At 37.5% G+C, this 24,218-nt stretch overlaps 4 protein-coding genes and 1 pseudogene across 4 annotated transcripts; 3 read left to right on the top strand and 2 right to left on the bottom strand.

Annotated features, from left to right (window-relative positions):
- The first annotated feature begins 3,294 nt into the window (after window positions 1–3,294).
- On the top strand, window positions 3,295–4,692 carry LOC121784413 (CBL-interacting serine/threonine-protein kinase 5-like). The gene has a single exon (XM_042182553.1). The coding sequence runs from the start codon at window positions 3,379–3,381 to the stop codon at window positions 4,690–4,692; it is 1,314 nt and encodes a 437-aa protein (XP_042038487.1). The 5' UTR covers window positions 3,295–3,378.
- Window positions 4,693–7,008: 2,316 nt separating this feature from the next.
- Window positions 7,009–9,110, top strand: LOC121784526 (probable WRKY transcription factor 60). Its single transcript, XM_042182680.1, has 4 exons — window positions 7,009–7,196; window positions 7,450–7,725; window positions 7,869–7,985; window positions 8,516–9,110. The coding sequence occupies exons 1-4, from the start codon at window positions 7,125–7,127 to the stop codon at window positions 8,903–8,905; spliced, it is 855 nt and encodes a 284-aa protein (XP_042038614.1). The 5' UTR covers window positions 7,009–7,124; the 3' UTR covers window positions 8,906–9,110.
- A 1,592-nt stretch (window positions 9,111–10,702) lies between these two features.
- LOC121784685 lies at window positions 10,703–15,836 on the bottom strand (annotated as a pseudogene).
- Window positions 15,837–16,648: 812 nt separating this feature from the next.
- LOC121784684 (chorismate mutase 2-like) lies at window positions 16,649–18,170 on the bottom strand. The gene is made up of 4 exons (XM_042182883.1): window positions 17,779–18,170; window positions 17,358–17,429; window positions 17,053–17,292; window positions 16,649–16,984 (listed from the first exon to the last, which is right to left on the bottom strand). The coding sequence occupies exons 1-4, from the start codon at window positions 17,992–17,994 to the stop codon at window positions 16,763–16,765; spliced, it is 750 nt and encodes a 249-aa protein (XP_042038817.1). The 5' UTR covers window positions 17,995–18,170; the 3' UTR covers window positions 16,649–16,762.
- A 3,725-nt stretch (window positions 18,171–21,895) lies between these two features.
- On the top strand, window positions 21,896–23,470 carry LOC121783786 (protein POLAR LOCALIZATION DURING ASYMMETRIC DIVISION AND REDISTRIBUTION-like). The gene is made up of 3 exons (XM_042181967.1): window positions 21,896–22,378; window positions 22,455–22,843; window positions 22,950–23,470. Exons 1-3 carry the CDS (start codon window positions 22,138–22,140, stop codon window positions 23,235–23,237), a joined length of 918 nt encoding a protein of 305 aa, XP_042037901.1. The 5' UTR covers window positions 21,896–22,137; the 3' UTR covers window positions 23,238–23,470.
- The last annotated feature ends 748 nt before the right edge of the window (window positions 23,471–24,218 follow it).

Genomic DNA, 24,218 nt, shown 5'->3' with positions numbered 1-24,218 from the left:
ATACAATTCAGGTTTTTGAAGTTTCGTATGTTTATTCTGCGATTACACTTTGAACCAAAAAAGATCAATAAGAAGAGGCCTGAAAAGAAAACATCGCGTCTCTTCACGAAGCATTGCGTCTCTTCCATTTCTTAACTGATTTTAACAGTTTTTTAAGGAGTTTTGAAAATTGCAAATCAGTCATTCGACTATCAAAAATTATATTTTCGGATGAATTTTCTACACAACAACTTTAATGGAAATAAAAAAATTTCATTAATGGAACTCTGCCCCTTGGACCCCGCAACTCGGGGGCGCTGCCCCCGAACCCCCGCCTAATCATAATGAATTCAAACAAGCGTACACTCCGCACTTCCAAATTTATATGATGTCTCATTATGATAATATTGATCAATCAAGTTAATCCAATTACAATAAAATAGCTAACATTGGATAGGTTTCCGATTGAGTTTGGTATGGGCCCGACTAGTTGGTTTCTTGACATGTCTAGTTCTACGAGGTTTTGAAGCCTTCCTATGGACACAGACACGATTCCGCTGAAATTGTTGTCTCCAAAATAGAGGTATCTTAGCTCGACCATTTTCCCTATCGAGGGTGGTATTCGTCCACAAAACATGTTCTCGTTAAGCGAGAGTGTTGAGAGAGGTGTCATTTTGTTGAAAAGATTTTGGGGGATCGGGCCGTGAGACGGTTCCTGTCAAGAGCGAGGGTTTGTAACAGACTCAAGCCCTCAATAGAGCTCGGGATTGACCCTTTGAGACCGTTTGAACCCAGAAACATGTAGCGCAAGTTAGTAAGCTTGCCTAATTCAAACAAGATGCCCCTTTTAACTCCTTCAAATTACTCAGATGAGAAATTGAATAGAAGAGAGATTCCCAATAAAAGGGGACAATGTTCTAGACATTGAGGTATCTATAGGCCTCGAATCAGATTCCCAAGAACCCCCGGGACGGGTCAAATTGATGACTCGACCCGTTGAAGGGTCGCACGCAATTCTCTTCCATGTAGTGCAACAATCTTTGTCAGGAATCCAAGAGTGAAGCAATTCCGAGGGATCAGCCGTGATTCTTCTTTTGAAATCAAAGAGCGCCTCTCTATCCATAGGGTGGCAAGCTCGGGATTGGAGGAAAATGGAGTGGAAGATGAGGAGGATAAGGAGGCATGTGGTTGGATGATTCGCCATTCAGAATTTGAAAACAATCTTGGCGATTTGATACCCAACTATATATCAATATAAGTTTGGCTTTTAGGTATGCAATGAAGTTTTGTTTCTTCAACTCTTCCACCATAAATATTGATAGATTAATAGGCTGATTATGGAATAACGTGTGATAATTATTTCTTAATTACTGAATTGGGCCATCATAAATACATTCTAAATTTTTTAATAGGAAAATGATCATAATGTTTCTATGTCATGGTACTTTTATGCAATTATAATTTATAAATACATTCTAAATTTTTTAATAAGAAAATGATGATTAATTGACATAATGTTTCTATGCCATAATATCTTTATATTTTTTTGCTATAGTTATATCAATCATAAATACATTCTAAATTTCTAATAGGAAAATGATCGATTAATGAATCGGCCATGAGCCATGGCCACCCCTGCCTCCCTCTGCCTCAGCGTCTGTTCTGCAATTCTGAACGAGGATGAAGTAGATGATTATTTTGACCTAATTCAATTATTGGGTTTTGTAGCCCAATTTTCAATCGGCCTCTTTATTCAATTAACAAATTCGAATTTAGTTAATCACATTTCTAAACCTAATTTTCAATACTTATGTTAAATTATTGTCGTGAGACTCAACGGCATAAATATATGTGGCGAATAAAAGAAATAAGCCACCAAAATTAATACTGTAAATTGGGGACATTGTTGGCTATTATTATTGGAAGAGGAAAAAATTTCAATATTTGATCATATAATTTTTTTTTCTCTCACAATAATCAAATATTAATAATAGTCGGAAAAGCCCAATATTTGGTTTGAAGTATTTACAATAGAAGGGTCAAACTCAGCATAGTCAAATTTGGAAATTTCACATTATCATATATAGAAATATCGATTCAGGTCGAGTATGGGTGCCCGCAATATCGAGTATGGAATACCCAACACGGATATCGAATAATCCTAATTGGGGTGGATATTGGGACAATAACAAGTGAGGATTTGTTTGTACACATCAAATTAACAGCCTCTACATGTGGCACATCCACTTAATATATATATATCTAATCATATATTGCGTGAACCAAGTGACATCGAATTTCAACGCTATTAGGAGTATATAATTAAATTAAAATACTAGTATATGGGTAGTAAACTGAGTAAGGCGCGCCACACGTCATTACAGAACCAAATAAGTTTGTCTTTATCATAATCTAATATTGAAAATAAACATATGAAAAAATATAGTACTCTAATATACAGACTTGATCAATTGCTTAAAGCTGATTACGCCAGAAAGCATGCGGCTTTTGTAATACCACTATTTTAAATCAATCTACAATAGCTCTCCTAGTTCCTAAATAGAACCAGAAAGCGACCGCAAACCGGCAGTTTATAACTAACATCAATTTAAAAGCAGGCCTAATTCATGATATATATATACAAAATAATAATAAAATATGTCCAAAATTGTGTCAAAAGTAATTACTAGAGAAAAGCTTGCTACATATATTGAATCGAATGTTTAATTACGAGAAACATGATTTCGTATCAATTGTATCACAAAATTTCAGATAACAAAAGTGCGTGGGCTACTTTTTCAACTCTTTGCAGGAGGAAGTAAATTGTTGTTTTTGGTAGTTCCATGCTTTTTTTGTCAAACAAAGTGTGACTCAGATCGATGTCAGCTACCACTATTTCCACCTAGGATTATCCAATCTCAAATTAATAGTGATTAGTCAAACAAAGGAACAACTAAGAAATAGTTAGCACTCAAGTATTAATTAGTCAAACCAACAGCCAAATATTATGTTAAAATTAAACTTAAACACTAATTAATACTAACATAGATCATAATTAAGACAAATCTTAGTAGTATCTCACATAATTATATATTACTACCACTTATCAGTTATCACTCCTAATTATAATTTGATAACTCTGGCACAACAGATTAATTTAATACTATTATCTAACATATAGTCCCTATACATATATGGAAATATGGTGTCCCACTAATGAAATTGCTTCACCATTAATGTTTTTAAAATAAAAGTAGTGCTATGCGAAATGCAGATAATACAATATTTTATTCCAAAGCCCTGCTATAAATAATCACCAAACCCTAAAGTTACAACATTATTACTACTTCAAATTATTTGATCAAATTAATTCTGCATTTTTGAGACAGAATTCATATCATGACTGAAAACAAGAAAATAGTGCTAGGAAAATACGAAATGGGAAGGCTTCTAGGAAGAGGAACCTTCGCGAAGGTCTACCTCGGCCGAAACCTAGCGACGGACGAATGCGTCGCAATCAAAGTCATCAAAAAAGATGAAGTGATCAAGAGCGAGAAGATGATGGAGCAGTTCAAGCGGGAGATCGCGGTGATGCGGCTCGTCCGCCACCCGAACATCGTCGAGCTCAAGGAGGTGATGGCCACGCGCTCCAAGATCTTCGTGGTCATGGAGTACGTCCGCGGCGGCGAGCTCTTTGCCAAGGTGGAGCGCGGCCGCCTCCGCGAGGCCCCCGCCCGCCGCTACTTCCAGCAGCTCGTCAGCGCCCTCGACTTCTGCCACAGCCGCGGCGTCTTCCACCGCGACATCAAGCCAGAGAACCTCCTCCTCGACGAGAACGAGGACTTGAAGATCTCCGACTTCGGCCTCTCCGCCCTCCACGACGGCGGCCTCCTCCACACCCAGTGCGGGACCCCCGCCTACGTCGCCCCCGAGGTCCTCAAGATGAAAGGATACGACGGCGCGACCGCGGACGTGTGGTCGTGCGGCGTCGTTTTGTATGTTTTGTTGGCGGGGTTTTTGCCTTTTCAGGAGGAGAGTTTGAATGGGATGTATAGGAAGATATTTAGGGGTGATTATAAGATTCCCCCTTGGTTTTCGAGCGAATCGAGGCGTTTGGTTTCTAAATTGCTAGTGGTGGACCCCACTAAAAGGATCTCGATTCCCGGGATAATGCGTGCCACGTGGTTCCGCAAGGGCTTTAAAAGACCTGATGTGTTCGAGGTGGCGGAGGAGGAGGAGAATGAGAGACATGTTGTGCACGAGACGATTAAGAAATCCCCGTCGTCGCCGGCGTTTTTGAACGCGTTTCAGTTCATCTCGTCGATGTCGACGGGGTTCGATCTCTCGAACATGTTCGAGGATCGGAGGAAGAAGGGATCGACGTTCACGTCGAGATGCTCGGCCAGGGTGATCATGGGGAAAATCGAGGTCGTGGCGAAGAAGCTAGGGTTTAGGGTTGCTAGGACCAAGGACTTTAAATTGAGGCTGGTGGGGCCCGCCGAGGGGCGGAAGGGGAGGCTATCCGTCACGGCCGAGGTTTTCAAGGTGGCGCCCGAGGTTACGGTGGTCGAGCTCTCGAAGCTCTCGGGCGACACGTTGGAGTATGTGAAGTTTCGCGAGGAGGATGTTAGGCCGGCCTTGAAGGATGTGGTTTGGACTTGGCAAGGGGACAATGTGTTCAATCGTGATGATCAAATTTGTGTTGAGGGGTAAGGTTGGTTTGCTTATATATTTTTTAATCTCAATTATTATTAATTTTTAGTGGCCAAATTAAGGTCACACATGTTTGTTGGTTTGTAGTTAGTTGATTGAAAATTTGTCAACATATAACATAAAATGTGTGTACATATAACTCTATGTATATGAATTGCTATTTATAAATCGTAGACGTGCGAAAGAGATCTAAGTTGCGTTTCATTTTATTTTATTTATATATTCAAATCAAAATCAATAGATTTGATTAACGGTCTAGGTAGGGCCCATTATTAGGGGTTGTAAAATAGAAAGAAAACTATTTGGGCCTGATGGCCCATTATTTCAGGCCAACTTAAATTTGGGCCTCGTGTTTTGTTACTGCAGGATTAGTTTTGGTAAAAGTCGTTGCATTTCCACAGAGTGACACAGACACACGCTGCATTATTTGATTGGCAAATTGTGAAATGTACTAACAAGAAGAGAATAATAAAAAAATAACTTATGATGTTGATTAATCCAAATACATGTTGTCGACTGTGAGTAGTTAAGTTGTCACGAAGCAATAGCTGGTCAGGTCTACATGATTACAAATACTATATTCTTCATTGATTTTTCTTGGTGACGTCATTTCCATGACCTAACCATGATGACGTCACAATATGAAACTTGCCTTAAAATTTCAATGGTTTTGTATAAATCCGTTACCATTAAATCAAGTCATTTCATATGTCAGTTACCTTCATAATTAGTCTTTGAATCATAACTTCCATTATTTTGTTTTTCATAACGCGCAAATAATTCTTATGTCCACATTAATCACCATATGTTTGATTGCTTGAATTTTATTTTATAATTTATCCGTTCGTGAAATGTTGTTCAGTTTTGCCGCTTTGGTCCGTTCGTAAAATTTTGTCTACTTTGTTTTTTTTTTCATTTTGATAAATGGACCTCACTTTTCACTGATCGTTATACTCATATTTTATTATAAAATTGATATATAAACATGAGACCTACATTCCACTAACTTTTTGTAATCACTTTTCTTAACATTTCTTTAAATTTGTGTCGAGTCAAACTTGGATAATATTTTGAGGACGGAGGGAGTATAGTAGTAGTACTTATTAATTTTATTAAAAAAATCAAGAAATTATACATATGTATTTAACTTACATGGATACATAATTTATTTTAATTAATTACTGTATTTTACTACTCTCTCCGTCATTAGGAGTCTCGGTTTACAATTTAAATTTGTCTGTGATTAGAAGCCCTAATTCACTTTTACTATAAATAAATAATGATAGATATGTTCCACATTCCATTATCTTTTTTTATCCATTTTTCTTAATACAGTATTTCTTAAAATTTGTGCCGAATTCAAATGAGACATAGACGAAGAAAGGAAGTATATATGAGGCAATATTGATGTCTAGTGTTATAATGTAAAACGTATCTTTCTTGGGTGGAAAATTGAGGGTTTATATTTCGTTTTCATTTATTTCTCGACAATTTTTCATTCTAATACGACAACCTAGCAATAATCACACACGATGAACCTCGTCGTCCCACATGTTTACAACAATTTTTGCTAATGTGAATTTACGTCACCAAATGACGTACACAATTATGTCATATGACTCATATTCAACTCTATGCCATTAGTTGTTACGTAAAAGTGAGGGAAAAATAGACCACACACATATGTATATTGACTCTAAGTCACCAATTCGCAATTTTCTTGTAGCTGTATTACTTAATTAAGTGACTCTTAATTACAGTGTTGGTAGTTACTAGTTAATCAATAAGTTTAACAAATCAAATCATTAAAATTGTTGAATAATATAAAAGCAGCCTCATGATATGAGCAAACGCCATATTATGAATGTGAATACAAATTTTTATTCGCTACTATACATACCCCACACAATTTATAACATGTTAATATTTTATAAATTAAGAAAAACAGTAACAAATATATACACTCCCCTACTTAACACCGAATTTTGGAATTGCATTAAAGTCTTTATTTTGCATTCCACTAATTGACTTGACATTACATTTAATTACAAAATTAGTTCAACATGCTTATTATAATTTTTAGATATATTTTATAGACAAATTAATTATATAAATAATCAAATTATACTACTACCAAATAGTGGACCAGGAAATTATAATAGTTGTTGCTAGAAAAAAAACTAAATCAAAGGGAGCAATTAATTTATTACTAACACCAACTTCCTGGAACTTTCCGACTCATAAATAAAGACTTTTGAGTACTTTAGAATGAAATTCAACAGTCTTTTCTCTATAAATTCCAACTTCTTCTTTTCTATACCATTCAGACAATTTTCCTTCTTTCACTAAAACACTCAACCAAACAAAGTGTATAACTAATCTTCATCATTGATAAATACAGACACACACACACACACATATCTTCAAGAAAAATGGAGAAAACCTTGTTGCAGACGAATCCGCAGTTTATAGACCTCAACTCCAAACCCATGCACGAAACATCGGTAAGCAGCAATTTCTTTGGAAATAATTTTATTTTTCAAAAACAGTTTATTGAATTATTCATTTTTACATAAAAGTAGTGCTGATAATTTGAATCCTTAAATTTGTTATTTAGTAGGTTTTATCATTTAAGTTGCGCTCAGTTGAATGATTAAGTAATCGGTTTTAATATTAATTTTGAAGATATAGCTAGAATGAATGGCTTTAATTACTATGGCTTAACAGAATTGTAATGATGATGATGATGCAATGCAGAATGATGAGCTGATTCAGGAGCTGAGCAGAATGAAATGGGAGAACAAGAAACTCAACGAATTACTCACCATTGTTTGTAGAAACTACCAAGATTTCGCCAAAAATGATTTTGCAGAAGAGCTCTTAGCCTCGAGGAAAAGAAAGTCCGACCAACTCGAAAACTCAGGCCACATTTTCCACAGCTGCTGCGGCGAGTGCTCACCGGGCAGGCCAAGGGAGATTAGGTCGAACACCTCGAGAGTTCATGTCCGAATCGATCCATCTGATACAAGCCTGGTGAGTTAGCTAGTTACTCTTTGACTAGTCAAGATTCGGGTTACGTGCATTAGTTTGATACTACAAGACTCTCTTGTAATAAAGTTTAGTGAAATTCAAAGATTTGATAATGTTTTCTCATTGGGATTGTTGAACTCTTGTAGATTGTGAAGGATGGATATCAATGGAGGAAATATGGACAAAAAGTGACTAGGGATAATCCCTCTCCAAGAGCTTACTATAAGTGCTCACTCTCCCCAACTTGCCCTGTCAAGAAGAAGGTGAGAAAACCACCATCCCTACATGTTGATGAAAGTGATTAGTTAATCAAAAGATTAGATTTTTGCTAAGGGAAAATTGCCTGAAAAAACATGCAATTTGGTTAAATTCTGGCATGTCCTACAACTTTGAAAATCAGTCGGAAAAACCATGAAATTTGGAGTTGTTCTATCTCACGGTAAAATAATATGGTCGCACACCAGTGATGTACTGTAATGTTTTTCAACCAAACAACAATGTTTTATTTATGAACATACGATGCCAATTAATTCATTGGCGGTAACGTCTACGTATGATTCATCGTCTCTAATATCAGATCAAATTTCTCACATTTTTTTCCACGAGATAATTAAGAACAAATTAAAATATCATGATTCTCCCGACTGTTTTTTTAAAGCTGCGGGATGAACAAGAATTTGATCGTGTTTCTAATAGGCCTTTTTCCAAACCATAAAATTTTGGCAAATACTACAAATCAATCATACTATCACACTACATGAGCTTGAAAATAAGAATGTTGTTTAATATATAGGTACAAAGAAGTGCCGGCGATCCATCTCTTTTAGTTGTGATATATGAAGGGCAGCACAACCACCACCCCTCCAGCACCGAAATACCGGCGTCGCCGCTCCAGTCTCCGGTCGGACAACCAGTCCCTGCAGCAGCAAACATTGATCCTACAATATGCAGAAGAATCGAAAATGAGGAGAGTGAGATTAATCAGCAGGTTTTGGTGGAGCAAATGGCTTCATCTCTAACGAGAAATCACAGCTTCACGGCGGCGCTTGTGGCCGCCATCACCGGCAGAATATTAGACGACGGATCCGAGGAAAACGACGACAGTTTCTCCATCTCAACTCGTACATGCATCCTACAAGGGGCAAATGCCCCACCTCAAAAAATTTCATCTGTGCTATTTTGATCATTATTTTTAAATTTTTTTTTGAAAATACCTTTATAAATGCCCCTTCTAAAATCCTTAAAATGTCTTTGTATGGAATTTTGCACCAACTATATAGTATTTCTGGCTCCGTCCCTAATCTCAAGAGTGCTTTCTGAGTAGAAATTATGTGTATTTTTACATCAATAAATTAAATATTGTTGAAGTGAGTCTCATTATTCAAAAATACACTCTTAAAGACCGAACCACCGAACCATACCAATTTAGGGTTTTTAGATCTAGTTTTTTATGGATGAGAGACACAAATTTATCAATTATTTTCGCCTTCATCACGAGCCTATTTTAATTCATCCGAAGGTAAATAAGTCATACTAACATGTTACGAAGATTTAACTTCATTCCAGTAGGTTTTTACTTCATTCCAGTAGGTTTTTACTTCATTCCAGTACGTAAATGCGGTTTCACCGTCGGGTGTCGTTCTTTCTCTCTACAATATTTATCACCACCGCCACAACGCTGATATGGTGTAATAAACACATGGAATGATGTAATAAATTATTTGAATGAAGTATGTGTAGAAGCATTTGAAGTCCTACTGGAATGAAGTAAAAACCTTATCCAATGAAGTAATAACGTTTCTGAATGAAGTAATAAACGCACTTGAATAAATTGTATTTTTTAATGTAAATAAAGTAAAAACTCAGGTCAATGAATTCAAATGAAACATATGTTGAATCATTTCAAAACCTACTGGAAGAAAGTAAAAACATGTTGTAGTTTCAAGGTATTACGTACGGAATGAAGTAATAAACCTATACAATGAAGTAAAATGAGCTTGTAATGAAGACCGAAAAATTTACACAGTAGCACATCTCATCAAAAAAACTAGATCTAATGGCCCAGATTTGATCTCTAGTTCGGTCTTTAAAATTGGTTCGATTGATCACAACTCTTGTTGAGGTTATGGTTGAGATTAATAAAAATAGTCTTTTTTCTCACGCCACCACTTATTTAATTAATAATCATATAGAGTTCTAATTAAAGTCTACTTACTTTAGTTTGAGGAGGAACACGTGCTATGCATTATACTTTTATTATTATCTTTATTGACTTGGACTAGTCAATACTTCATTCGTCCGCCATTAGGAGTCTCATTTCTTAGTGGCACGAGTTTTAAAAATGTTAAAAAAAGTGGATGAAAAAAGTTAGTGGAATAGGGGTCCCACTTGTATATATTAGTTTTAAATGAAATGTGAGTGGATGGATAAAATGGAAAAACGGGACTCCTATTCGAGGACGGATGGAGTATTTATTATTTTTTGCATTTTTTCAATTTTTTTACTATGTAATTTGTTTTTCTCCCTATAATGTTTCTCTTTGTTGACTTTTTTGGTTGAGAAAAGAGAAGTGCGTACAAGAATCAAACTCTTCTATATATGTTATTCAATGTATTTGCCATTTGGAGTCAATAGCTTAGATAAGAGTAGCTGAGTTGGGCTTATCCAAAATGAAAAGTTGAAGTCACCTGCAACATTATATTCCTCTCAATTCCTTAATAATATTTTAAAATTTTAATAAATGCGCAAGACCTTGTACCAAACAAACACTTTGGATAGATTCACACTAAAATATGAATTGAAGACTAAAGCATCCTAACGACTTTATCACATTTTTTTTCCATTTATCATAATACAAATAAAATGAATATTTGAATGGAAAGATGGTTAAACAAACTCAAAATTATTAATACATCAAAATAAACAGTGAATTAGTTTACGTTATTTTATCAATATATTGTATCACTCAAGATAAGCGCACTTTTGTTGTAATAATTTCACAAATAATTTTTCGGACAGTGATCAAGAATCTGCAAATTACATTAGAAATCAGCAACACAAAAAAACAAGAGCTTTTCCAAATCTCAGATTTCTCAACCTTCCTACATCAAAAGTGGACTAAATAAATATGGATTCTTGTTATTTACAGGGGAATAACAGGTGAAGATCGCCTTAGACCGTCTCCCGGGCCCCGTTGATCAGTCGATTTTCTTACAGCTGAGGCTTATAGAAGTCCAGACAGTTTTGTTGCAGTTGCAATACCATTCTCATTGTCCAGCTCCTTGCTTGAAGCATTTCCTTTGAGCTTCTGATTCTCCGTTTCCTCCTGCGTCTTCTTCTTCTTCTCGAGCTCCAGTTGGTTGCAGTTCTCCTCGTGAGCCTTTAGAAACATCCTCACAAAGTTGAGCAAAGTTGACACAACTGCACAACCATCTCAATCTCTCATTTTGCATGAAAAGGTAAAAAAATTGTGGTGAGTAATGCCTATCCATGATGAAGAAAGAAAGTTCGATGATTTGAGCTATAATATAACATGAATAAGAATACCTTGCTCGAATGGGCAACGTGCAGGATCTTCTCCAAAATAATGAGCCAATGAATCTGCATTCCTTCCCTAAAAAAACGTCAAAATTCCTTAGAGTAGCCAAGTAGAGATAGAGGGAGGAGAGAATCATATCAACAAGGCTCGGAATTTACCACTCCGGAATAAAGTGCAGCCAGAGATCTTACTTCCGCTTCAGCAGTGCCCAAAAAGTTTTTCAAAATCTAAAAATTCAGTATGAAGATTGGAAATAAGAAATCCGTTTGACCAAACACTGAGATGTATAGTCTGAAAAAGCTAGCCAGGAAAAGCCATACTCAACGAGGGCGAGGTTTGAATTACCGTGCAGAAGGTCTCTGATACAGCTCCATCACTTTCAGAAGCAGTAAGCTCTTGTACAACTTTTTCAATCCCTTTGGTAATGGCTTGCATTTCCTCTGCTAAGTACTTGAGTTGAATCTGCAGCGGAAAGTATCAGACACAATTAGTTGTACAAAATCAAAAGAAAGGGAAGTTGAGTAGGACATGAGAATACCTTTGTTGCTGCCTCGAAATTTACTAAATCTTCATGAAAATCTAACACTTCTGGCAACTTTTCGGCTAGCACCTAAGCGATTTGGTTAGGGATATGTATAAGAGGTCACCTTCATCGACTGTGCGTATAATGGAAATGATGATACCACCTTACACAGATAATGAATAAGTGTCAGCTTGTTATTTCTAGCTCTTGTTTCAGCGAGTTTTGGAAGGCTATCCAATCGGAATCCAACTGCAGAACCTGAGGAATGGAAGTATAAATGTAAGCTTAAGACTCTCAAATTACAAAATAAACGGTGTTTCAACTCACCTCGAGCAGTTCCCTGGTTTAATGCATTACCAAGTGAAAGAATAGTTTGCATGATCCTTTTAAGTTTCACAGAATTCCTGACCTGATAAAAACAATTCTCACCAAAAGATGGTAGTTTATAGAGAAGAGAGAGTAAAATCACTTGCCTCTTCAGATATAGAATTCACGACGTTTAAGCTCTGTCTCAAATCTGATATCTGCGCGGAAATGTAGTTCAGCAAATTGAAAAATATCAACTACTTATTTCACCAGTCAATACATCAAGGAAAGGACTAACAATAAACAGAGGCAAGTATACTATTCTCAGACCTGGGAGCAAAATTGAATTTTAAATGAGAAAACTCTTAGCTTGGCCTCAACGCGTGGAACTTTCATCAGCTCCATGAAAAACTGCAAAACATGAACGTTAAGCTAATGCAGTAAGGTAATGAAACCAGCTTGATTGATATCAGACTTGAGAAGAAATTTGTTCATCTAATGGCATCACCTGCTCGCACTTGCCAAGGTTCTCGAAGTCACCTTTGTAATTCTGTAAGAAAAAGTTATAGCCACCGATACGCCTTGAACTATTGCTCGTACATATGAGATAACTGAAAACAAGGAAATACCTTGAGGAGTTCCATTTCTTCCTTGGTTGGAAAAAATTTAATGATATTTTCAACTTGATCACCATCCAGTGCTGAGTCATCTAAAGCAAGGGCTGATTTCTGTCAAAAGAATGCCCATACCACAATCAGAGGAAGCGAACGACATGCTCAAGGGATAACTTGTATTTTATGAGGGATCTATATGTTTCTGTACAAAACTCTAAAGCTAATGGAAGAATAACTTGGGGCTTATTTGTTTCTCATCACCACAACAAACATGATTCACAATCATCAGGTATCTTCACATTAACATCATCCCAGATTATACATTTCCTACTTCTCACAATCACCTGCAAACGATTGCTACTTCGGGAGCATAGCTGATGTTTCTAAATCGTGATAAAGCATAACCAGGGAGGTTGCACAAAGACATACATTATGTGAATACTCTTGACATTTTAACCTACCATCAAATCAGACACAGGAATTTTAACTTTTGTCAGCATGATTTCACAGTTGTACGCCCTTCAGAGCTCAATCTGCAGGAGTTCAAATGTTTCTCAAGACCTTCATTGTGTATGCCCTTCGGGGGCTCAATCATACTAGAACATGATTGCAAAAAGAAAATATGCTCAGGTTAAATTTTAACTGCTTAATCCTACCAGATGGACTTTATCAGATCTGACTGTTGAGCCACGAATGTATGTTTTCCGAGGATCTGAATTTGGAACAGTAGCTGAGAAAAGACTCTCGAGCTCACCCAAGTCTAACTCGGGAGCTCTGCAAAGATGACATAAGAAAAGACGAAAAAATTAAAACCACTTGCATAATCTGGTGAGAGTGACTCAGGTAGAAAACTATAAAAGGTGTGGGGACATACTTTGATGCCTCCTCGGGTTTTTGTGTCTCAGCCCATAGGCTGCCCTTCATAGCCCTTGTTAGCTTCAACCAGTGATACGGTTTGAGGGATGCCTTTTTAGCTTGGAATTTTACACCGGCCCTTAGCAACTTCTTTCCACCCACTGCAGCAGTGGTAGATGAAAACAGCATAGAAGAAGAGGCACCAGGTTTTGATGGAGCGGGCGGAGGTGGAACATACCTAGCTGGTGGCGGAGGTGGGGTCGCCCCTGTTGGAGGAGGGATGGTTTTAGGAGATGAGGGTAGGGGTGGAGGGGGAGGACAAGGTGCTGATGGTAAATTTGGAGGCTCTGCTGTTCCTATATTAGGAGGCGGTGGGGGAGGAGGCGGTGTGGAAGGAGATAAGTCAGGACTAGAATGCAATGGTGGTGGTGGAGGAGGAGGAGGAGGAGGAGCAGAAGCAACAGCTCCTAATCCCGATTTCATTGAACTCGGAGTGACTGCTGACAGAAGAGATTCCATCTCATCATCATCTTCAAGCAGAGCTGTAATCCCAACTGGTGCACTGCGGTACCTTGTGAGACGTCCCAACGAGCCTTGCGGAGAACTAACATACGCGGGTTGACTAAATGGTGATGCTTGGGATAATCGCGGTGATATGATTTTGGACTGAGCAGGTCTCTGAACAGAAACATGCAGTCCAGTATTGTTGGTATAAAAATTATCGAAATCAAAGGACGACTTTGAAGAGGCCGGTGGATAACTTGTCTCATTTTCAACCAATGCATGAAAATCACCAGAAGAAGTAACCTTCAAATCTTCCACATGTTCATCTTTCTCAATCAGAGCAGGATTCTGCCAGCTCTCCTTTCTAGTAAAATCGAGTTTCTCTTCAAGAATGCTAGAGACAGTCATTTGTTGGATTATGTTAAGAGCATTGTCTATCTCAGTGTCTCCCCAGTCGAGGTCGTTGAATATGTCGTGAACCTGAGAAAACGCCTCAATGGGAAGACCTTCAATCTCTTGGTTAGGTGGTGAGTCCAGCATCACAATTGAAGAAGTGGAGTCCATGTCAGAGAAAATAACCTACATCCAGCCAGAAAGACAAGAATCCATCGTTACAATAAGTTAAGGATGCCAGATTCAGGAATTAGGCATGAGTGCTTACCTCGACTCTGAAGTCCTCGGGAAAGTGGTCCTTGGCGTCCCACAATGTATCAAGTTCGTCACAGGTAAGCATCAGTACGTTTGATCTGATAAACGCTGTATTGAACATCGCACGGAACATGATCTCTTCGTATTCCAGGCTATCGTCCAGAGTTATGCACTCAAGCACAACGTCACCTTGTACATGGCAATTGATATCAAGTTTAACAATTTCATAGTCTGCCTGAAAGAAAAAGTTCGATCAAGATGAACATTGAGAAGGAAACACTAAAACAGAATGGCCTCATTTTTTTGAGCTAAAATGATTTGAAGAAACATAATCACATTCACACATACGAGAAAAAATGAAGCATATATCAAATGTGAGCCAAACTATCATAAGACTTAAACATAGGTCAAAAAACCTCAAATAACATACTACCTGTCTAAAGTAAATCACAGATTTGTTTCTTTTCGACATAGAGAAGAGCAGTTTAGTTTTTGGATCAGCAGCCATCAACGGATCGGGTCCATATATCCTAAATATGGGACGACAACCCCCCTTTTCATCCATATTGGGGATAGCTCGAAGAATGACACAATCCAACGTCAGAGCCCTGTCCAAGGGAGGCCAACGGGACCCTATGTTCCTCCTAGACACATACTGCAGATACCTCAACTGTGAAGGCAATGGGTCTATAGGCGAGAGCGAATGCATAGCCTCAGGAGGAGCTTGCTTGTACACCATATCCAAAGTTTTCCTCTCCCCACAGTATTGCTTCCTATATATCAAGAATGCTGACAGCATGAAGGCGAGGACAGGGTAGGAGCCATTCTGGCAATGCATCAAGAGCACGTTCCTCTGCCCGATGCAGAGCCAGCTCTCACTCAACCTAAGAAAGTGGTGGATCATCTCCACCGTGAGCACCGGGCAGCTCTCATTCTGGCTGGGGTAATCAACCACTGTTATGCCATGCTTATCTAGAACATTAGTGATATCTCTCTGGTAATCCCCATCTCCGAAACTAAATACTATGAACGAAGAATCCGGGAAGTATTCGCGGAGCTGATCCACAATATCCCCTATATACACCTCATACTCGTCACCACCCAATTGAGTCGTAGTGAAACAGCAATCAAACACTACAAAATCACCACAATTCAGTCATTACCATATCCATTCCAAAATCACCACAATTCAGCCATTCTACACACTACATTCTCTCTTGTGAAACTTCTATTGTTGCAGCAGATATAAACTACTGATAATGAGTTAGAGGTCTTCTTAACTAGAAGAGAGGTCATGAGTTCAACTTCTACCAACAACAAATTTTTAAAAATTTTGAAAAAAAAAATAGAAAACCGGTTTCCGGTTCACGGTCCAACCGGTCCGACCGTCCGGTTCCACCGGTTCACGGCGGTTCAATGCAGTGGTGGTTTAAAGGGGTGAACCGGACCGGACTACCTACCGGTTCGCAGTCCGACCGGTCGAACCGGCCGGTCCGGTCCGGTCCGGTTTTTAAAACATTGAGTACAACAGTACTGCTCATTAAAGTTCAAACCGAATCTTTTTTTTTCCAAAAAATCACTTCTTTTTGTAATTTAGTGAGATCAACCAAGAGGGAGTATTAATTTTGGACTATATTATACGTATAACGATAGTGTACGTATATGTAAATTAAAACTTGATTGAAAATAAAAGAAGCCCCAAAATTAAAGGATTACTTTTTGCTTAATCTTAAATGTTAATAGCTAATTTTCCAATATTTAGAACAGCTGTGTTTTAACCCAAATAGTTGCATTTATTCGTGGCAAAATGCATTTTCTAATAGGACGCTTATTGAAGAAGGGAGATGAATTACTATTAACGTTAATTAATTCATTAAAAGGCTCAAAACATATCAGGAAACATAGACACTAATTCACTTCACATTCACAAAGAAGAAAAGGTGCAAGCATTGAAGATTTTATTAATTCCTCGGACACAAACTCAAATACATGAAAGAATGCTGATCTGAGTGTTGAAGTTCATCAAGAGGGGATGACACAATGGAAAAATGTTCAATCAAGACGACGAAGAAGGTACTCGACTTGAACAAATTTAGTCAAAGGAATGACCCATTCCCCATAGAGCTGAGAAACCAGTTCAGGCTTAACCTTATAGTTGTCATTTTCTTGAAGCTCCACCTCCTGCCCGAACACCATCGCCTTCTTCTCCACTCGTTTCTTGATCGCCTCTTCCACGCTCTCAAACGTCAATAACTTCATCAAACCATCCTTGTCCTGCCCATCCTCCATCACATTAGCATAACCAAACAAATTCAGATGCTGCAGTGAAAGGATGAAACTACCTTAGCAAGTATAGCCGGAGTATAGTCTTGAGGGGAGTCTCTGAATTTCACCTCAGCCACAAATTTGCCATAATGGATCCTTCTCGAGAGAGCCTGCAGACATGCTAGATCAGTGGCTGCAGTGGCGGCATAGTTCCCAACATCATCGCCCTTGGCAGCAATGAGAGGGATCAGTGTGTTGAGGTAATGGTTGAGTATCTTGGAGTTTATGTTGATGCATGCTCCTGAAGGATGCAAGACCTAAAAAGTTCCAAAATAAATCTTCAAGATTTATGAGGAGAGTGTGAGTTGGGATTAGTTCTTACAGGATTGTGTTTAAGAGGAGGTAAGCTATCCGGGAAGAATGCGTTTTCTTCCGGTGATGTGTAACGACCAGCCTGCAAAGTGCAAACAGAATGATTATGAACTTTTTTACTCAACCAAATGTGCAAAATATATTGAAAAAATATGCAAGTAAATTCAATTAGAAGGGTATAACTGGAGTTAGATATTTGGATGCAGTTGCAATATTGTTGCTTATCCTATGATAATTGTTTTTAGAATGCAAACCAATACAATCAAGTGGTAAATGGTCAAAAAGCACTTAATATATCGCACATTTTATGTATGAATGATGGCATCATGATTATCAACAGAGCAAGGATGCAAAAAAAATAGAGGTCTTTCTTTCACAAAAAAGAAGAAACGCAAAGCTCTCAAATTTGAAAGACACAAACACACACATACCGTAGCTTGAACAGCTTCGGAATCCTTAATGAACAAGTGCAGCAGAGAAGGCGCAGCGGATTGATCGTACAATCGCGAGTTGATCGGATATTTGGACCTCTCAATCAGACTGAAGATGATGCTATCTTCCTCTCGCACCAGACTCCTCCTCAACCACTCCAGATTCAGCAAGCTATCCACATACGCCCCTTCTTCAATTTCACAACAATCACCCATATTTCCAATTAAATTACCGGATGTTTCGAAAAAACCCTAAACTAGAAATTGGGGGTGAGGGTATTGACTATTGAGAATGAGAGATATGAAAAGTGTAAGTGAAAGGCGGAGTGCACGGTGCGGCTTTTGTCGTCTCTATTTCATTTTCAGTGTTGGATTCTGGTCGTGCGATTCACGTGATCGTCACCAACGACATAAAAGGTTGTTCAATTTTATCGAGCAAGAGTTAAGTACTAGTATTATTAGGGCATATATATTATTTTATTAATTAATAGGTTAAAATATTATAGGTTTTGCTCTCCTATTTTAATCTACTTATAATTACAAATTAAATTTTATTAACGTTTTATAATTTACTAGACATCTCAGTCATTCATATGCTGTCAAACAAACAAAAAATATACCTTTGGTCGGAGTTATTTAAATATAGCATTTTGTTAAGAGAATAGAAAAGGGGCACACTATTACTATATGCTTAAAAATGTTTATAGATTAATCCAAAATACCTAAGTACCTTGTACCTCTTTGGTAAGAAAGAGAGATCTTAGAGTTATAACTTACTGATAAAGGAGTATGAAATAAGTAGGTTATAAGCACACTAGCTTGTGTTGGATAAATGAGCCAATCCATCCACCCTTAACCCATCTACACATCAGGCCCGGAATGTTAAATTGAGAAAGGGAATAAATATAAGTTGTTTGAATTGGCTCCCTATTTTTATCTTATCACACAAACTGTACAATAATAAACAAGAAAAGTGAAGAGATCTTTATTGAAAACAAATAAATAAAAGTATTACTACTACATAGATATCACTATAAATAATACTCCCTCCGTCCCCGAATAAGAGTCGCTAATTTTCATTTTGGGCCGTCCCCCATTAAGAGTCACTCTTTATTTTTACCATAAAGGGTACGTCCACATTCCACTATAACTCACTCCACTCACATTTTATTATAAAATCAATATAAAAATGTGGGTCTCACATTCCACTAACTTTTTCAACCAATTTTTCTCTACATTTCTTAAAACTCATGCCCGGTCAAAGAGCGACTCCTATTAGGAGACGGAGGGAGGAATATTTTTGAAGTCATATATTTATCGCATAAATTACGACTTCTATACATGCTTTTAACATGTATGTGTGTGTATTACTTTTGTTTGGTTGTAATGGCAATTGTATTTTTTAGTGTACTTTTTAGTGATTCTACCCGCTATAAATGAGGGATATATCGATCCACAATTTTCGATGGTAGGATATTATAATTTAATCGGTTTGTATCGAATCTAATTCTTATCTTTTTGTCTTAATACTCCACATGTTACCTATGAAGATGAGATAAGTGATACGTATAACGTAATCGAATAATAGTTGACTTTTTCCATCTTTTTAGTTATTCTCATAATGACATCAAATATTTAGCCGAAAATTTCAAAAGATCAAAAGAATAAAATAAGTATTAAAATTCTTAGTAAATTAAATGTCATACATAAATAAGTACATTGTCACACCAAAGGAACCAACCTTTTTATTTTACTGAGTCTAACTACCTGTATACATCTTTAAAACTAGGAAACGGAATCCAGGGAATTAAGGTTTATATATGTGGGCCTATAAACTAAATCCCAGCCCACTTCATATTCGTTGGAGTCACCATGGAGAGGGCCCAATTCATGTTCTCCTTCTTTCTTATGACAGGCCCAATACATATTCCATCTCCCAACTCCACACGTGGATTCCTCAATTTATTGCCAAATCACTCCACCGTCTTAACAAAATCTCCAACAAAATGCCATCTTTCATGCGTATGTATATACTCCCACACACAAGAAAAAATTTAACAGAACAATCCAATTACTTCATTCAATTTCAAAGAATGAGAAGTGAGAGAGTTCAGAGTTAGCAAGGTAGTTTTTCAACAACAGCAGGTAACTACAACTCTTAGCCCTTTTCTATTTCTTCTCATCACATAGGAATCTTGCACAACTTTATGGAAAACACAAACCTCACATGAGAGCATCAGCAATGGCGTTCGTCCCGGCAGAATTCCGACAGACATGGCGAAATTTCGCGGCGGGACATCCGCCATTGTGCATGGTATGCACGGATACGGAATTCCGCCGAGGACACTGCATTAAAATCTGAACGATTAAATAATTCTTGAAGCGATTCTTTTTCCAAAATATATTACTGAAATGGATAGCGCCTTAATTAAATCCCATGACGTAATGAGTTGTGACTTTAGCCATGAGCATAATGGGGCAGAGGGTGTGGATTTTGGGGACGTGTGATGTCGGGCAACTGCATAAACCAAAAAAGAAAGGAAGTATTTAACGCAGCTAATTGCTATAAAAGAATTTTAGAACATCCCTAAGAAAGAACAAATAACAAAATGAAAACAGATGTAGGATGCATGCATTTTAAGTAGATGCTTTCTTGAGTCTGATTAAGTATACGTTATTGTTTTCAAAAGGCTATATCTACGAGCAAGTCAAGGTCGGAGTATGGAAATCCGAATTAAGAAATTTAAACGCACGAGGTGAACTTTTCTATCCTACATACTAATGTGAATGAAAAAAAACTTATGTTTGTTATTTATGCACATGATGTTGTCTTGCCATAAATGATTTGTTTTATCTGTATGGAGCCTATTTGTTTGGTTGGAACGTAAGAATCGAATTCGGGTCCGAGTGAGGGTGGTGTCCCTACTCGGATTAGTGTGCACAGGTGACCGTGGAAGGTGACCACCTTTTACGGCACAAAGATGATGTAGTGGAGGCCATTGGGAGGTGGCCACCTCCCGGGCTGGAGAAAGATGTAGGTGACCGTGGAAGAGCACCATCTCCACGGCACTTGGTGTTCAGATATGGCAGAAGTACAGAAAGAACTTAGACTTATCAGTCGAACTTTAGCTCACAAAGAATTTAGTAAGCTCAGACTTTTTAAGAGAAAACTCTCGAGTGTTACTGTGATGGCATGGTAATATTTTCAACGTATATGTGTATATTTCGGCAATGTGTTCACTGAGTATCGTTGTACTCAGCCATGCATATATTTCTAAATGTGCAGGTTGAGCAGTGATGGTGGAGAATGCTGAGCAGAGTTATGATTTTCTTTTTATTTTATGTAGAGGCTCTCGGAGGTGCATGTCTCCATACATGTGACCGTGTCCATTCCGCTGCATACTAAGGTTCTAGATAGCATCGACTGTTCTTCTGTACTCTGATAATTATTTATTGAAAAGTAAGATTTTCATTCAAGTTCTGGTGATTAAGAGTTTGTTTGAGTTGGTTTTCCCTTTAATTCTAAGTGAATATTCAGTCATTGTTTATTCCTTTTCTCTTCCCCTATTCTTAATTCCCACCCCTAGTCACGGTTTCCCGACTTTGCTATCCTTAGCAAAGTGCGACCGTGACATGGTATAAAATTAATGGTGTTTTGTGTTTCTTTTAGTCGTTGCTAATATGGTTAACACTTGACAGTCTATTATATGAGCTTTGAATCCTTAGCCTATCACTTTTTACAAATGAAAAGAATATCACCAAGTGTAAGAATGCTCATGGACAAACAAAATGGGTTTTACAATTACTTTTCCATAAATATTGATATTTTCAGTTTAAAATATAATACTCCATTGTTTAACTAACTGGCAATGATGTCCACACACAAAATAATTCTTCATAACATAATGGCAAATAAAATCGAATTTTATTAAAATTTTCAACTAATATTTTATAGCTGCGAGGTGAATTAGAATTTGACATTCACGTGGTTTTTCCAAAAATTTGCCAACCTTTATTTGTTTCTATCAAACTTTGAATCGGCAATCATTTACATTTGAAGCACTTTAAATATTGGGTTTTGCGTTAGGTACCCAATTAAATACAGAAATCTCGAAAATCGCCACCTTTCAGAATTTCCCTCCCCCATGAATGAATTTGAAGCATTTCACTTAATTCCCGTGATCGATTTATTTGCTCACTCACCAAACGCTCTTCAATTTCTCTGCCCGCCATTAATGGAAACTCGAAATCAGATTTCCATATACTTTAATTCACTTATGTTTTAATTCAGCAATGCGATTCAAATTCTGTATATAAGTAGCCTACCCTAGCAGAGCTTCTTCGTATTGTTGTTCCACGATGAGCTGCGACGGTGCTGCGGCGGTGAAGGATCGGAGGCCGCGGCGGAGGACAGAAATCTGCCGGAGCTTAACTTGTATGTCGCCATCGTTTATCTTCCGGCGTTGGTTCAATGGCGGGAAATCTAGGTTTTCGAGAACAGAATTCGCAGAGAGAAATTGGGGGAAAGGGGAAATCGATGCGGATCTAGATGTACAGAGTGAAATAGGAATGGTATCTCCTTCCTCGGAAGATTTTTCAGGTAAATTTGTGAATATAGTAGTATTCAATTATAGCTTCGATGGAGTCGTTTGTGAATTGTGAGTTTCTCTCTGCAGAAATTGGGAAAGAGGCTCCAGTCAACGTTGGAATTGGGTATGGTATGATTTATCTTGTTAGAACTGAGCTCAACAAGATGGCTGAGTTGAGGAAAAGAGTTGAATCTCTTCTGCAGCATCTCCAAACAGAGATCGAAAATCAAGACGACGAACACCTTTACATGCCCTCTGCATCCACCAAAGCTCATGTCGAAGAAATCATGTATAAGGAGCAGCATGAATCGATTCAATGCTCATCCCCAAATGATGTCAATCAGCCTGAAATTGTTTTCCGCTGCGATCAATTTAGGCTGGAGGGTAGTTCGAGAATGGATCAACTTGAGGCAGAACTCGAAGCTGAAATCGGTCTTCTTCAACTCGAAGAGGATGGAGAAGTCTTACATCCAGAGGTACAAAATGCCAGATTTTCTATTGATCACTTATTTCTTGATGATAGGCTTAACGAATTTGAATTTCATTACATTCTTGATTTCCCCAAATTTTGTGATGGCACAGGTAAATGTGGAGCAGAATGCAGCTGAATTGAGCCTAAATGCGTGCTGCGAAGGACACGAATATAGCATGGATGAGTTCCACGGCGTATCTCCGAGAGAGCTTGAGAGAAAGTTGTACCAAGTGTTGGAGGTGAGGCAGCAAGAGAGGATAAAAGAGCTTGAAGCAGCTTTAGAATACGCGGTGCAGCAGCTAGAGGAGAAAGAAAGAGAGGTTTCGATGTGGAGAGACGCGGGACGCCTCGTTGCTCAGCACCTCCCCGCCATCTCCACCGTGTTGGCTCAACTGTGAAACTAATGATGGAACCAGAATTTGAAGTTATTGAAAGGGGATGTAGTCTGGTTATGAACTCTGTATAGAAATGCAGTGCCCATGAAAATGTGGGGGCATTCTTGTTAGTTTCCTGGAATTTTTGGGTTTGTTTGCTAAATATATTTCAGTCGATAAATGATTTTTCAGGAATATAAGGGTGCCTATGAGAAAGTGAGAATAACAGCATATTATACCTCCAGCTCCATATTATAAGCCCAATCCTTATTTTTTGGACATATATTTTTATTTATGCACTTTTGGTTAGACACATTTTTATCTGAAGACCTAAGATACGTATATTGATTGAAGAATAAATCATTCAAAAAATCAAAATATTATAATATATAAGTGCAATTCTAGAAGCAATTGTATAACTATAAACTACTAAGAGTAATTAGTACGTTGATTTTATTTTTATTAGAATAATAATAATACTAATTGAAATAGATTTTACTTTTTGGCAAGGACAGTCGAGTTCACAATTTTATTTTAGTTTTTAATTTTTATTTGTAATTATCAAGGGTACCTAGCCCAAAGATTTAAGGTTGTTCTATATTCAAAGACATCCTGACCACTTAGTTAATGATAGACGAGTCTCATACTATTCGACCACGTCCCTTGGGTTAAATTTTTATTTTTCTCATTGACTCTAAATGAACCATATTATGCATCAATAATTATGCCCTGTGAAATGGGGAGAAAAAGCACACGATATGATTAAAATATCTAAAATTCCAAACTCTTATTTGACTTTTCCTTTTATTCAATGTTTATTTTATTTTGTTTAATTCTGGTGAATTTATTTCATTCAATCTATCCATGAAGCATTTGACTAACCGATTGCTCAAAGAATTTGAGGCACGATCACATTTTTAAAAAAAAAATGGAAGACAGAAATCAAGGAAGGTTTATACTTTTTCATCTATTCCATTTCTCTGAAATCCATTGATGAAATTGCAT

Source organism: Salvia splendens, chromosome 21 (genome assembly GCF_004379255.2).
Source record: "Salvia splendens isolate huo1 chromosome 21, SspV2, whole genome shotgun sequence".
Taxonomy (NCBI): domain Eukaryota; kingdom Viridiplantae; phylum Streptophyta; class Magnoliopsida; order Lamiales; family Lamiaceae; genus Salvia; species Salvia splendens.
Note: the sequence above shows the minus strand (reverse complement) of the source record. Positions and strands in the feature narration are given on the sequence as shown.

Coding starts and splice junctions, on each gene's coding strand:
- LOC121783786 (XM_042181967.1), top strand. CDS start 22,138: ATGAGCTGCGACGGTGCTGCGGCGGTGAAGGATCGGAGGCCGCGGCGG. Junction 22,379..22,454: donor TTCCTCGGAAGATTTTTCAG/GTAAATTTGTGA, acceptor TTCTCTCTGCAG/AAATTGGGAAAGAGGCTCCA. Junction 22,844..22,949: donor GAGAAGTCTTACATCCAGAG/GTACAAAATGCC, acceptor GTGATGGCACAG/GTAAATGTGGAGCAGAATGC.
- LOC121784413 (XM_042182553.1), top strand. CDS start 3,379: ATGACTGAAAACAAGAAAATAGTGCTAGGAAAATACGAAATGGGAAGG.
- LOC121784684 (XM_042182883.1), bottom strand. CDS start 17,994: ATGGGTGATTGTTGTGAAATTGAAGAAGGGGCGTATGTGGATAGCTTG. Junction 17,293..17,357: donor CTCCTCTTAAACACAATCCT/GTAAGAACTAAT, acceptor GGAACTTTTTAG/GTCTTGCATCCTTCAGGAGC. Junction 16,985..17,052: donor CTCCGGCTATACTTGCTAAG/GTAGTTTCATCC, acceptor GAGGATGGGCAG/GACAAGGATGGTTTGATGAA.
- LOC121784526 (XM_042182680.1), top strand. CDS start 7,125: ATGGAGAAAACCTTGTTGCAGACGAATCCGCAGTTTATAGACCTCAAC. Junction 7,197..7,449: donor AACCCATGCACGAAACATCG/GTAAGCAGCAAT, acceptor GATGCAATGCAG/AATGATGAGCTGATTCAGGA. Junction 7,986..8,515: donor CTTGCCCTGTCAAGAAGAAG/GTGAGAAAACCA, acceptor TTTAATATATAG/GTACAAAGAAGTGCCGGCGA.